The 15,722-nt window shown below is 37.7% G+C and overlaps 1 protein-coding gene across 1 annotated transcript; it reads right to left on the reverse strand.

The window, feature by feature from the left end:
* Nucleotides 1-2,145: 2,145 nt before the first annotated feature.
* On the reverse strand, nucleotides 2,146-14,864 carry LOC111324280 (uncharacterized). The gene is made up of 5 exons (XM_088739587.1): nucleotides 14,599-14,864; nucleotides 7,998-8,054; nucleotides 6,302-6,467; nucleotides 4,583-4,713; nucleotides 2,146-3,588 (listed from the first exon to the last, which is right to left on the reverse strand). Exons 1-5 carry the CDS (start codon nucleotides 14,749-14,751, stop codon nucleotides 3,301-3,303), a joined length of 795 nt encoding a protein of 264 aa, XP_088595713.1. The 5' UTR covers nucleotides 14,752-14,864; the 3' UTR covers nucleotides 2,146-3,300.
* Between the last annotated feature and the right edge of the window lie 858 nt (nucleotides 14,865-15,722).

Here is a 15,722-nt window from a genome sequence, read left to right on the forward strand (position 1 = left end):
AAACTAGTGACGTGTAACTGTACCAAGGGCGAGCGATAATGTCTTGATTGACAAGTTAGGGTTGTTTGACCGCATATTTACCAGGAAGGGCAACTTAAAATATACAACAAAAGAAAGAACATATTTTTAAAAATGAGAAAAATTGTTTTCGTTATAAACTGTAGACGTTATTCTATGATGAGATCCTATTGAGACAGATTCGAAAGCTCAACGAGATGTGACCCGCGGCCTCATCATGACCGGAATGAATCGTCAGCTTTAAATTTACGTCAGGTTACCATGAAATGAACAGATAGATTGATGATGATCATGGAAGTAACCAACATATAAACTTCAACAATGTAACGCAAGGCTGAAAGGATCGTTCTTCAGACTTATGAGGCACAGTTTGTACAAAAAAAATACAACCCCTGCAAATATTTGGAAAATCAAGGCCTGGAATTGAATAAACAGACCGGTACGTTAAAGGCCCATTTCCATCTGAGATCCTTTGCAGTCGTTTGTTTTTGTTTTGGAGTCGCGCTAATTTGTTAAATGGCGAACTCTGATAGTCATTCACAAACACTATTAAAAAGAAAAACAAAGATTTGGTGAAGAACACAGTGAACAAATTTTCAGCTAAATATTTGAGACTGAAATTTCATAAATCGAGTCTGTGTATAAAACTTGTACAAAGCTTACCTGTCGTTGTGAAATTATTCTGATCGAAGCCAAGAAAGTATTACTTAACGCCATATAAACCATGTAAGTGAAAAAAACACTCCAACTAACTACTACTTTCAACACACTACTCTGAAAACTTCAAAACTAGTTTCGTCTACCAGAAGTAGTGTGTTGAAAGTAGAAGTTAGTTGGAGTGTTTAATTCACTTACATGGTTTATATGGTGTAAAGCTTACCTAATGTTGAAAGAAATTGTTCGGCTCCAACACTAAATAAAATATAAACAAATGACCAATATTGGCCAAACTGATTTACTTTACGCATTTCAATCATAGAATAATGACTTGTACAAATGAGATCGCTTACGTACATATCTCAGGATCTCAAGTAAAAATCAGTCAAATAATTATTCTCACCTAGAAAAAATCTCCCCGGAGTCTCTAGTTCCATCGTAAGAACAATGTAATAACATTTCTGCAAAAGCACTGTCTGTAGTGTTACCGACACCCATGGTTGTTTTCCTTGCCCTCCTTAAATCATACACAGACTCTCGAAGTCGAATAACCTTTGCTGAGCCGGGCAGACTTGGCGTTCCTCTAGACCGCTTCTTCGGCGGCATCAACTTTTTTTCAAATGACGTTTTTCACCGTCATACATGTAAGCATTAAAAACTATTTACTGATACGGATACTACGATAGTTTGTTGATCGCACATGATTCCAGATGGAACTTTGAAAGCCCAAATTAGTAAGATGGAAGAAGATATCAAAGCGATTCCGCAAATACGAGGAAAATAGGGTATTTTTCATATATGAAAAATGATCCGGGCTCGCAAGGCATCTCGGTTGGAAATGGGCCTTTAAAAGTAGTGCGAGCGCGTACAAAACGAGCTTAGTCAATACCGAAGTGGATCGGGACGTCATGATTGAACGACTGATCTCCAGAGACGTAAAAAAAAAGTCAAAGGTTGACAGTAAACAAGAGAGAGAAAAATCGTAAGACAGAAGGCAAGGACCCGAAGAAAAAGAAATTTTGAGGGATATAGTCACGGCACCCACCTACATTGCTCAAGACTGAGGTACCGCCGGGAATACCAAGCGACGAACCGAGCAACTCAATGCAGACCAACGATCAGCTGTTCAACTACAAATAAATTTCATGGAAATTACTCGTGTCACGCTGACCGTCCGCTGACCGTCCGCTGACCGTCCGCTGACCTATGTAAAAATGTAAACGAATTAGAAAGTCCATGCAACCCGTAGTTGATCAGAAGTGTTCTGTCATTCTTCTTCGCCCCTTGACCTTTTTCATTTTTTTTTTTTTTTTTCGGTTTGCCGTTCTCTTGGCAAAATAAACAAAACTAAGATAACAGTCTTGCGTGGATACTTCTGCAATTGGGACCGGTAAAAAATAAATCTTACCCTTTGAATTGAAGATCTTAGTTTCTGGCATAAGTATCTGCAGACGAAAAAAATGTCTGACACGAGTTAACAAACGATTTATTGAACTTTTATCACCAGTGCATCAAGTGTCGCTAAAAGCTCGCTTTGTTCCTTTAAACGTGTTATAAAAAAACTAAAATACATGCAATATATGCTAAATTTAAAACCTAACATAGGGAAACCGAACTAAAAACCTTTACATTTTGTAACTTGAATCTAGTAACTGCCACACGTACCGTAAAGCCTTTCTCTCGATAAGATTAAAACACAAGTTATCAGAATAACGCGATGGTTGCTGTTTCATTCGTCTGGTGGTAAAAAATGCTGGCAACAATTAAAACCGCACTCATTATTCCTGGCCATCTCAACTTCTTCGACTCTTATCTAAACTTATCCAGTACAATTATAGCAACTTTCTAAACAAAGAGGATCCTCTCCTAAAAAAAAAAACACTATATCCTAAACAGATTTATGTTTTTAAATATACAGAAGTCATAGAAGCTTTAGCTTCCTAAACATGTATGTAACCCCTGTAACATGACTAACGCATAATGAAACCTGTTTGACAAGCTAATGTCTAAAAGAATGCCAAGATCTATAAATGCTACAGAAAAATGTTCAGCTGCATCTTAAATCACCAAAAAGCAATCTCGTTGTACAGTCCCAAATCACAAACATTAAGAAAAAAGAACCCACTTTGTCAAATCATAAAACAGTGGAGAGAAAAATATCCGTCTGCACTCAACTGCATTCAGATAAATAAGTGTTCAATAAGCATGACTGATAACAGTCCCATTTTACAAGGAAGCCTTGGTATGATTTGGGGCGAGGCCCTTCGCCTGACATTCCACTGAGAAAAAGGAAAGCCCAAACGTCTTTCAGTCATATGAACAGAAAGAAACTTAAGGAATCATGAAAAACTTTTAAAAAAGTTGATTCAAACATTCAAACACCAACACCTGTAAGGATGGAGGACGACAGTCACGAACTAGAATCATCCCTGATATAAAAATTTTGAATCAGTTTTTCCTCGTGGACAAAATAGAAAAAAGAGCTGTTTTTCCTTAGTTGATGACTGTACAAAGAGTTAGACATCAGCTATGCACTGAAACTTACAATAAGTATATTAGACAAAAAACTAAATAACAAAACTAACGCAAGACACTACAATGACTTGGGTCATCAAAGCAGACAGTTTACACAACCAAGGGAGCCTTGTCGTGAGTCTTTGCCGTTTGATCTGCATACATGGCCTGTCCAGCATAAGTACCCTGGGGGTAAGCACCCTGGGGGTAAGCACCCTGGGGATAGGCACCCTGGGGATAGGCACCCTGGGGATAGGCACCCTGGGGATGGGCACCCTGGGGATAAGCGCCTTGTGGATAAGCCATTGGAGCTCCTCCAACAACCTGCATGGATGAATGGTTGACCACCACGCCAGTAGGACCCATTCCTGGTTGTGCAATAACCACCATAGGGGGATCCTGGAAGAAGTAAAGAGTTGCTCAATCATGTCACTGGTTAGCATTCAAAAACTTTATACTGTCCAAGTTAAAAATAAATTTACATCAATTACCTCAAAAATAGCGGAGGCGCGGTGGCCTCCTAGTTAGTGCGCTCAAATCTGGATCGAGTGGTCCGGGTTCTAGCCCCGGCCGGGACATTGTGTTGTGTTCTTAGGCAAGACACTTTACTCTCACAGTGCCTCTCTTCACCCAGGTGTATAAATGGGTATCGGCAATTTAATGCTGGGGGTAACCCTAAGATGGACTGGCCTCCCATCCAGAGGGGAGTACAAATACTCCTAGTCGCTTCATGCTACAGAAACCGGAGTTAAGCACCGGCCTAATGGGCCTCTAGGCTCGTAAACAGACTTTACTATACTTACCTCAAAAATATATCATTTTAATAGTAAAACTAGACTAACTCTGGTTAGACAGCAGAACAGACATAATATTTGTGTTTTACAGGCAAATGGAGACAACACTAGGTGAGCACAAGGCGCAAGTCATTAATGAGGGGGAGAGTTCAATCCCTGGCGTAAGACTCGTGTCTTGCACTCACCTTGAACTTGTCTCTGTTTGCCTTTAAAATGCAAAATATTTTGCCTGTTCTGCAGCAACAGCAAAAGAACTAGATTTGAGGTTCAATTGCACATGAAAGGCATATTTCTTTATCAAACTGTGACAATCTGAGGGCTAGCAAGCTCAAAACACATTAAGATAAAATGTATATATGATTCACCATGTTTATAAAGTATTTCATTTGACCAATACATAATTTGTAGGGGTACTCCATTTAGGTAATCCACAGGGTACTCCAGAGAGTAGGGCTCTGCATTTTGTTATCTACCATGTTTCTTTGTCTACCACTTCCCATAAAATGGACATTTTCCCTTGTAGTGTTTGCAGTTTTTGCAACAATATTTATTATTTAAAGCTTTCAATCCTACACATCTCTAGATGTATCTATACTTACAGGAGGGGCACAGCAAGTTGTCATACAACCCAAAACTGATCCAGCAAAGGCCAAAGCAGTGGAGATGTAGCAGACAATCATGATCAAAACAATCACAGCTCTGATGCTATGCAGGTAGGAGCAGTCACTCACTGCAGTAAGGAAAGCCATTACAGAGTTAAAGAATTCATTTTGTAAATAACCAATTTTTTTCATTTCACAAACTGCACATTTTCACTTTGTTTTGTTGTGCAAATTACAACAATTCAGCCAGAAAAGAGCAAGCCTGTACCTCAGAATTAAACACATACTTAGTTCAAACAAAAAATACAATGACTGACCACATTTGATCATTTGCTACCTCATTATTGTGAAATAACACCAGACAAAGCCTTTCAAAACCTTCATGTTTGATGATACAAGATTTTCATGAAAAATATTGGCAGCATTCCCTAATAATATATCGTTATATTGCTCTTTGTTTTTTTGCAACTCTACCCATCACTAGAATAATTTTATAGTTCATCCCAATAAGCTGCAGTATTCACATTTAAAAATTGTAAACAGTTTATGTCATTGTTATTGTTGTTGTTTACGCTATCATTCTCATTATTGTTATCGTAGTTATTGTTGTTATCATTATCATTAAAAACATTACAATACTGACAATATTTTAACACCTCTGATCATATTTTAGAAGAGCTTAAATGCAGAATTTTAAAAAAACCAAGCTTTTGTATTGAACTACTGGAACCAAAAAAGGTACAGAATCTATACAAAAAAAAAAAAAATGAAAAAATCAGACCATTACATAATAAATGTAACTTAACAACTAGTAGACATACGTATATAAGAACGATCCTTCGCAGTAAAGCACTATTTGAGCAATAGTGGAAATCAGACCTGAAAAAAATTTCAGGCCTGTACGGGATTCGAACCACTGACCTCTGCGATACTAGTGCAGCGCTCTACCAATTGAGCTAACAAGCCAACTGGGAGCAGGCCATCAAATTAATTCGATATAAACCCGTAGATGATAAATCGAACAACAACAAACATATGAAACATATGAGTGAACTGCGGTTATGAGACGTATATAAGAACGATCCTTCGCAGTAAAGCACTATTTGAGCAATTTCCACTATTGCTCAAATAGTGCTTTACTGCGAAGGATCGTTCTTATATACGTCTCATAACCGCAGTTCACTCATATGTTTCATATGTTTGTTGTTGTTCGATTTATCATCTACGGGTTTATATCGAATTAATTTGATGGCCTGCTCCCAGTTGGCTTGTTAGCTCAATTGGTAGAGCGCTGCACTAGTATCGCAGAGGTCAGTGGTTCGAATCCCGTACAGGCCTGAAATTTTTTTCAGGTCTGATTTCCACTATTGCTCAAATAGTGCTTTACTGCGAAGGATCGTTCTTATATACGTCTCATAACCGCAGTTCACTCATATGTTTCATATGTTTGTTGTTGTTCGATTTATCATCTATGGGATTATATCGAATTAATTTGATGGCCTGCTCCCAGTTGGCTTGTTAGCTCAATTGGTAGAGCGCTGCACTAGTATCGCAGAGGTCAGTGGTTCGAATCCCGTACAGGCCTGAAATTTTTTTCAGGTCTGATTTCCACTATTGCTCAAATAGTGCTTTACTGCGAAGGATCGTTCTTATATACGTCTCATAACCGCAGTTCACTCATATGTTTCATATGTTTGTTGTTGTTAGTAGACATACCTCCATAACTGGTGCCATCTGGACAAATGCAAGAGCTTCCCATAGAGGTACAGTCTGAAACATCGAGTCCTGCAACATCCCAGATAGACAGAGCAACAGTGACAACAATTGATGCTGCTCCAGAAAGGACTGTGACAATAATGCTCAAGACCAAAAATGTAACCATCTGAAATAAATTACAATTTAATAAGCAATTTGATAGCATTGTTTTGACTCTTAAAATAATCATTTAACAAAATGTTTTCTCCATTTAAGGCAACAAAGAAGGCCAACCCACAATTTGTAAGAAAATATTGTTGAATGTAGCTATCTTAGCTCAGACAGTTCTGTGTCTTGTGCTTACATAAGTTTCCCAAATTCCCACAGCCCCCCATCTCATGTTTAGATCACTGAGTCTATGTGAACATGGAAAAAAGTTTTTACTGAATAAATATGAATAAAAAAAATTTAAAACACATTGACTCCTGAACCGCCCGAACCTCGCGATCGCCTCGCGCGAGAACGCTTTCCCCCCTACCTCCCATACTAAGTGGAGCTTTGTCCCCAAACTTCCTCTGTAGTTTAGAGATCAATAAGCCAATCAGAATCCGTTGTTTGCGCAGATATTTTTTCGACTTTAGGGGGTACTAGAGGAGCATTACTCTATGCGTCTTCACTAAATGATCAAATTTGAAAAAATGGCGTCCACGCGGCCGACACTCAAAATTTTCAGGTCGGATTTTTCGTTCATTTGCGATCGAGTTAGACCTTGTGGAATTCAGAATGTAAAGTAACAATGCTATAGAATACTCTGCTTGGAAAAGAATGGATATCCAGGTCTTAAAAGTGACAGAATAAGCTCTCAAGTCAACGACACTACGGTTCTCTAAGGCGATGCGAATTATGGACGTAAAGTGAAAACCGAACTTTCGGACTTCAAGCAGAGCCTGGCGACAATTTGACGATTCGATGGCCCGGTAAATATTATGTTTGAGTAACAATGTGTTCAAAAAGTATAGTTTAATAGAAGATTTTGCCTCAAATCGAAGTTTTTTCAGAATTTTCAACATAACGCTGCGCAATTTCTGGCCATGAAGGCAAGTAAACAACGATCTAAGCATGATGAATTTTACCGCGTGGGCTTTGTACACGTAAGAAATTCGTACGTTTTTCGCTTATAACAGCAAATCAAAAACTGTTTTGAATAAATCTGACGTCCCGAAATATTTCTTGGCCATTTTAGTCTTGCTTCCTATTGATAGATTCCATGGAACTTGAGATCTCTTCACTCACGGACAAATTTGCATATTCCCTTTTGAAATATGATCCACATGCCCATTTTCACACATGCGAAAATATTTAGCGATTTTTATCTTTCATCTTGATTTTTGAGTTAAAACATAATATGCACCTATCGCTTTTTTCGCCGGAAATAAGTTCTTTAATTAGTCCTCTTTCACTGGAGCTTGTTTTTTGGAAAAGCTGATTTTTAAAAATTTACTGCGCATTGTGTTTGCCTTCTTGGTTTCTCCAAAATTTTGACTTTTCGTCGGCACGTGTTACACATAAGTGTCAATGGGTTAAACAAAAAAGATCACATTTTCAGACAATTTTCATGATCATCAGATGAGAATTAAGTTTCTTCCTTTCCTTTCAGAAAAACAACACAAAAAAAAAACTTCATAAGAACAAAACAATGGCAAAGAATGATACTTACACAACAATGGTTCTTGGAAATACCTCCAGCAATGCCAAAAACTCCACAGATTAAGAACTATCAAATGAAAAGTCACTTTTAAAAGAGTATACAAGTAAAAGAAGTAATGGGCATAACACTATTCTTTTAAAAAACACACATGGTAAGAGATATTGGAATATCATTTTTGATAGTCTTTGCTGTGTCTATACATAATAGTGGTGGTTCCCAACCCTTCTACAATAGTACTGTTTTGCTTGCATTTCTTAAATGTAAACAATGTCTTAAGCGTCAAGAATTTTTGAGCCAAAAATGGAAATCATCAGTTTATTGAAGCTTAATAAGAAAGAATGCTTAATAAGAAAATTACAAATTACAAATTAAAATAATTAATTTAATTAATCTAATTATTATTAATCTAATTTACACTTTCATGTTCATGAAGACCATTCACGCCCACAAATAGCAGGAGCTAGTTGAGGTGGGCGAGAATTAGAGGTACAGCAGTGGTGATAGATTACAAATAAAGCTTAAACATAAATTAATAACATTTCCAGAAAAAGACAGCCACTTAAGACTCGTATAAACAACTGCATCTTTAAATATAAGAAAATAGCAACACTACAATGTAGAATATAAATTATAAAGCCAGTTTATAATTAGTAATTTTTTTAAATAGAAGGGGCAATTCAACATAGTAATCCTCAGCCTCTAGGAACGAAAATAACATGTCCTTGAGGAGTTTTTTGAATGCTCTCTTTGGGAGTTGATGAAGAGCGTAGAAAATGGAGTTCCAAAGTTTAGCTCCGAAGCTAGCAAAAGAGACCTGGCTTTGATTCAGTCTCAATGGATTAATATAAAAATTGCCGAAAGAAGAGAACCTCGTATCATGAAATTTAAGGGATCAGAATCAACTGGTAGCTTGGAAAAAATTGAGGGTCTTTAACTCTTTCAGTTTTATGATCTGTGCACCCTTTCATCCTAAATGATGAGTCTTACCTCCTTTATACCATGTTTTATCTTTATCTCTAATTCTAGCCTTCTTGAAAAGTCATGAGGGGTTTATTCTTATAGGGGCAGCAAGTATGAGTAGCTTGGAGTTTTCATTTTGAACACAGTCTGTGAGAAGAAGGCTTTTAAATCACAAGTGACAAAGCTAAATGATAAAAAGGGTACTGCAACTCTCTACTTTTTCACCACCCAGTCAACCCCTAATGCTGGATGTGGAAATTAAAAAGCCATTCCAATGTGTTCATCCAGGAACAACAAATCTTTAATTTACACCATTTGGCTCTTAATCCCCTAATCAGGTTTCTCTCAAGTTACATTCATAATGATTCAAAACAATAGATTGAAATCCTGTTAGCGGTGCTGTGGGAGCTTGAGCAAAGTCTATCAGAGCAGTTGTGTGTAGAAAACCATTTCATCACAATTATAACCTGTAGTCTGAATACGTTTCAAACTAAACGAATCCAAAAGGACATAAAGACAGCAGAGTGACAATAACTCTTAAAAAATAAATGACAACTTTGAGTTTAAATTTACAAGACATGTTTTGACATTCTCATGTCATCTTCAGTTGCAAATGAGCTTTTAACAGTTGTACATTTGAATTTATATTAAGGTCAGGGTTCGTACACTTTTTCAGGCTGAAGATTCAAGGACTTTCCAGAACCCTACTAAGAAATTTCAAGGACTTTTTGTAATGACAATTTTACCTCAAAACCAAGAAAAATGTTTCTGTTAACATCTAAGTTTTGGGTTTACCGATGGTGCAAAACAAAAGCAGATATTTTTCGATGTTGCTCAATAAAAAATCAAGGAATTTCAAGGACCCAAAACGAAATTCAAGTACTTTCAAGGCCTTGAAATCAGCCTCCTGAAATTCAAGGGTTTTCAAGGGTTTTCAAGATGGGTACGAACCCTGTGAGATACGTTACAAATCATGTGTCAGGGATTACATTACAATTTGAATATTAAATGAATCCAGTTCATACATCATGTGATAACTGAGCGCATTTCAAATATTTTTTGGTCATGGAATGTTTCATGGAGACTATTTGCATGTCTATTTTGCATGAAACGATCCTCTTCCTGTCTTCTAAACAATGTCCAGATAATAAGTCTTGCTATTTAGGGATAGTTTGAAAGAAGTTTGAAAATTGCCAGTTTCCTCTAGCCTTAAAAAATTTCTCCCTCTAAATGCCCTCTAGTCTCCCTCGCAGCCGTTTTTAGTCTCGTCACGCAACGCTTCTCCCCACAAACGGCTGCTCACATTCGAACAACATTCCTTTCCCTTTGTTGTCTTTGCACCAATGAGATCCCTGACATTGTTTCTTATGCGACCAATCAGAGCACAAGAGACTGTAATCGCTATCGTTATTCCCGCGTTTTCAAATTCTGCATTTCATCGTAGTTTCTTGCTGGAGGAAACCCTGAAGAAGGTTTTGCAAAGTGATCGTTCTTTTATTTGTTCCACCTCAGTTGAGACAAAAGAAAAAATTTATGTTTTTGGAAAAAGTTCTTTTGATTTTCCGGCGAATATTTGTTCCTGTCTGGATGTGAATGTGAGCTGCTATTCAGCGACCAGCGAGTTGTCAGTTTGTAAAGCTTGCTACCGACGATTGATCAAGTTAAAAAAGGCCTCTGTTCATCTTGAAGAGTTCAAAGATGAATTGAAGGGAATCTTCAAGGTTCGAGAACTTCCCAGAAAGAAGCGCTTATTGAGCGTTGAGAGCGACGGTGGAGAAATCCAAGCTTCGTGCCGTGGGAAATCCTCGAAATGTTTACAATTCGATCCGATCAATACGACTTGTACCTCTAATGCTACAGCCAATTCTAATATTTCTACCACGATCAGCCAAGAGGGACGTTATACTCCGGAAAGATTTCCTATTGGTTCTAATGGTGTATTGATTTAGATGCCTCAAAATTATCACTGGATAAACAAACACAAGAAAAACATGCTCAGGGGTATCAGAGCTAGATAAACAGTAAACAAAACATTTTTTTTGTTGCCTCATGGGAAATTGAATTCTGTAGTCCATAGCTTTTGAGAATTCACACTGTCTATTCAGTATGCTACTGCAGTGTTAAGTAGTCTATGAATAGTCTGGAACAACACAAATGTACAATATATGAGAGCCTAGTGACAAGTATGTGCCAATGATGACAAACTGTTACAGCCAAAAAATGTCAAAACAGGACCCTGAAAAAGTCTGTTAGCCCAGATTTTAACCCAAGAAGTACCCAGGTGCTGCAACTACTGATATAAATGAAGTTGATATAAATGTCTTCATACGAATCTGATCTATTCAAAAGTCTGAAAGATTTGCAATCTCACTGAATAATGACTAATAGCAGTCTAACGTTTTTGCTCAATATGCAAGAAGAATACAATTTGATACTGGCAGCAGCACCAATGAAGAGATTCAATTTTCAAAGAATCAATTGGTCAATATAACCCATGGAATCTTTCATAGCATTCTTAATCAAACTTCAGACCATTACCATAAATTACTTTTCTCTATTACATGTACATGTATACAGTATTTTCTTCACAAGTGAAATGTAACTAATCTCAAACAGATGTTCCATCTTTTGTGACTTCACATGACAAAACTTTCAATTGCTATGATAGAGTATGAGTAGCACACAATTTATGTCACTAATCAGACAATGAAATTGACCAGTAATCTGATTTAAAAATATGATGAGTTTATTAGATCACTCATTTTCTTACCACAATTTAGGAGGGCCAAAGAAGCTGTACTGTTCTCCCCAACCCCTCCCCCACAGTGATTTCCACCACTCTGTGAAAGGACTACAAAATGTTATCCTTATTGGTTTCAGGAGTGCAGGAATGCAACATTTCAACAAGCACATGTTTTGAATCATTTCCAATAAACATTAAAGTAAAACATTAATGGTAGCATAAAGTAAACCACATTATCTTATAGTCTGGCAATAAATAAGAGTTCTTTCTGTTTTTTCCTGACTCTGTTTCAGTTCATCAGTAAGCCAGCTAAAATACAATTCCAGTTCCATGTCCTTATCCATATACTGCACATCAGCAACATTTGATTTATTTTGACTTTCCTTAATTTCTACTGCATTTTTCATGTTCAGAAGGTTGAAGACTCACAGAAGGCTTCCATTTAATTATCTTGTGATGTTCCCCAACACATCAAAAGGAAAATAGACAGCATTAATCTATAATGAAATTTCTAATAATAATAATAATAATATAATGAAAACTTTATTAATTTTAATAATTTAATAATAATACTAATGTCATTCAGTGCTAAGGAACATGCAGAAAGCTGTAGTCTCTAGCTCCTTTAACATTGCCAGGACTTTCAAGGTCCTATTGGACTGAGTTCTTCAAATGACGTTAGCTTCAAGCATAGGTTTTTAATAGGTTGATGGGACATTTATCTCCATTTTAGGGTCTAGGGGTCTACCATCTTAGAACTTTTAGGTTTTATTTGTGTCGGGACAGGTCCTGTCAGACTAAGTTCCTTAAATGACGTTAGTTTCAAGTATAGTTTTAATAGGTTGATGGGACATTTACTTCCTTTTAGGGTCTAGGGGTATAAAATTTTAAAAAGTTTAGCTTTTATCTATGTAGTAGTGACAATCAAATAGGCTACACCATGGCACCCAATATCAATTTTATTGGTAATCTGAAGCACTCAGAAGTGTATACTGCCATGATAATGTCTTGTATTTAGACACAACATTTTTACAGGTGATCATGTGTAATATAACACAGACAGAATAAAATAACGATAACCAAAATAAGACCACAGTGTAATACTAATACTGACTAAACTATTTACATTTTCTATTTACAATATTTACATTCTTATTGTCCTTTCCTTTATACTGCTTAATTTAAAACATACATGTAAAATAACATTTTGCTGCAGACTCGTTTTTATTGAAACACTTACCACTGCCTTACAACATGCGCTTCATCGACGGCAATGGCACAGAGTTTTTTGGCATGGAATACACAGAGTTCGTCAGCATAGATCTCCAGCGTTCGTTCCTTAACCACGCTTCAGGGGATCCGTAAACTAAGGAATATTCGCCGCTTTCGACACGAGTGCGTTTACCACCCTCAAGTGAACTTATGTTACCAGCTTTTAGCCCTAGCTCCCTCAAATGGGACACTTGGTCGTTCATAAGGCTTTCCCCAATGGTGAGAAAACGACGACGATATGACCAGGCTCTTGTGAGGTAAGATCAAACATGAGTGGTAGTGCTTCATACAGGAGAGATTTCCCGAAACCAGTAGGAAGATTGACAAATACATCCTTTCTTTCCTCAACTATTTTCCTAATTCCAGTTTTTTGCTGCGCATTTAAACTAGGAATTCGAAATGTATTACTAACAACATTAAACGCTTCTTCAAAGGACGCCATTTTCAAAACTTTGAACTCGAAGATGAAACAAACAATATGATTGGTTAGACTACTTTGGCGCGTACAGTTCTCAACATATGTAACCCAAATAGTGATTGGTTGAAGTAGCGGAAAGGAATGTTGTTCGAATGTGAGCAGCCGTTTGTGGGGAGAAGCGTTGCGTGACGAGACTAAAAACGGCTGCGAGGGAGACTAAATGCCCTCTAAATGATTCAGCATCACAGACAAAATGACTGAACGCCACACACAAATTAATTATTTATAAGCAAATGTGATGTTTCAGTTGCGAAGGTTAGGTTCAGCTTACGGTTTTAAATAAGTTTGATTTTCTCAGTATCACAATGAGAAGCTAAATAAGTTAGCCAGGCTGTATTTTCTTTTATCCCTCAAAAGTTGGTGTCACAAATTGAGTTTGACCTCTCTATAATATCAAGAAATGGATAGACATTCTAGTCTTCTCGGATAAGGAAGAATAAACCGTTGGTCCCGTCTCCTGCGTATATCAATTAGTTAATTCGGTTAGGCAGGGGACGTTAAAGAACCCACTCGCGAGATTACTGTGCTGTGGTCTGACCTGTTTACTGGGAATTGAGGAGAGGTGGCATCTGTTAGATTCGCCGTTATTGATTGTAAACTGCTACTAACAGTCTGGTAAAGTCCCCCCCACACAGTGTTGTGAAAGAACACGCAATTCAGCATTAATTGCTGCAACTAGTTGTTCTGTTATCACTATCACTCTCACTATCACATCACTTTGACTTAACATATGGAGAGCCGAAAGGTGAACGTCATTGGCAAACGTCAGTCTAGCCCTAGCGAAAACTGCGCAACCTGTAGCTTTTCTAACTCCTTTCAATGTAAATACACATCATCTCGTATGCCTTTGTGCGACCCTAGCACCGCGGAGAGATGATAGCACTGAGTCTGTCGTGGTCACTACCGCTAAAATAGCTTGACGAAGGAGCTTCAATTTCTAGCGTGATAACTTAGCAACTGAATCCCAAAGGAGACGACCGGTAGACATCTGTACTTTGGTAACCCGGAAAAAAATGTTGAAACTACAGGTTTTACAGAAAATATCCCGGTCTAACAAACATCCAAAACCGTTTCCAGATCAGAAATTCGTTTTAAAACCCTCTAACTACACTAGGTACAGATTTCCTCATAAACGACTGGAATATTTCCATACTCACCGGGAACCCGTTCCAATATGGCGTACTGGATGTGTTAACGCCGTTGCCGTAACTCGAAAGAACGAAGGAGGTAATGATCAAAGCAATGGCAAGCAACAACTGCAGAGTACCAATTATAATGGCAGCGACTGAATGGCCTTTAGTCATTCCCATCTTGGCTACTGGTTCTCGTTTCTTTCCTCGCGACTACCGATCGGCAAAGATACGCTTGTGAGAATCTTGGAATACGAAATTGGATCCCCTCGATGCCCTGACGCTTTGGAATTTTTTTTTTTTTTTTTTATGAACACGTGATGGGGACAAGAAACGTAATAGGGATTGGCTTAAATCTGTTAAGCCCTCTAGAACCTTGAATGTTTCGCGCAGATGACGCGCTTTTAAGGTCAAATTCCAGGGATAGTTCTAGTAGAATTGAAAAAAGGGACAAAAATTCAAGGGGCGTCGAAGTTAAGGCGAGACAGCGCGTCTCCTTAGAAGTCTGTGAAAGCTTGTAAAGAATAAAAAAGATCGTAAGTTATGAGCTCGGTAAGATGTTTTTTGTCTAGTCACGAGCGTAAGTCCCCATTAGGAATCGAACCTCAGACCTTACAAAAACATGACGTTTTCGACATTGCCGATCCTAGCAGAATGCAGGGCGCGGGTCAAATATGAACTTGGTAATGGGCCTTACTCACCATACAGTCTGTGGCTCGGTGGTGGAGGAGGGGAGCTTTGGGGTTTTCGGTTTTGACTGTTTTTTGGACCGGTTTTTGGGCCGTAAAGGTTCGGTTTTTCGATTTTGATGTTCAGAGGATTTGCGGATTTACGTGTTTTTGCATTCTGTTTTCGGTTTTCACGAAAACTCTGATGCGGTTTCCGGTTTTTCTTGACCTCGTCAATTTAAATTCAAATTTTTAGATTTTTGTTTGTTATCAACTGAAGAGGTCGTAGACGAAACTAGTTTTGAAGTTTTCGCAGTAGTGTGTTGAAAGTAGGAGTTAGTTGGAGTTTTTCACTTGCATGGTTAATACGGCGAAAACCAAATGCTGAAAACGGAAAATCCGCAAAACGCAATGAACAACGAAACCGAAATACCGATATTTTCTTGGCACAAAAACCGATCTAAAAAATAGCCAAAACCGCAA

Source organism: Stylophora pistillata, chromosome 1 (assembly GCF_964205215.1).
Source record: "Stylophora pistillata chromosome 1, jaStyPist1.2, whole genome shotgun sequence".
NCBI classification, from domain to species: Eukaryota; Metazoa; Cnidaria; class Anthozoa; order Scleractinia; family Pocilloporidae; genus Stylophora; species Stylophora pistillata.

Coding starts and splice junctions, on each gene's coding strand:
- LOC111324280 (XM_088739587.1), bottom strand. CDS start 14,751: ATGGGAATGACTAAAGGCCATTCAGTCGCTGCCATTATAATTGGTACT. Junction 8,055..14,598: donor CATATTGGAACGGGTTCCCG/GTGAGTATGGAA, acceptor TTCATTTGATAG/TTCTTAATCTGTGGAGTTTT. Junction 4,714..6,301: donor AGATGGCACCAGTTATGGAG/GTATGTCTACTA, acceptor TCCTTACTGCAG/TGAGTGACTGCTCCTACCTG.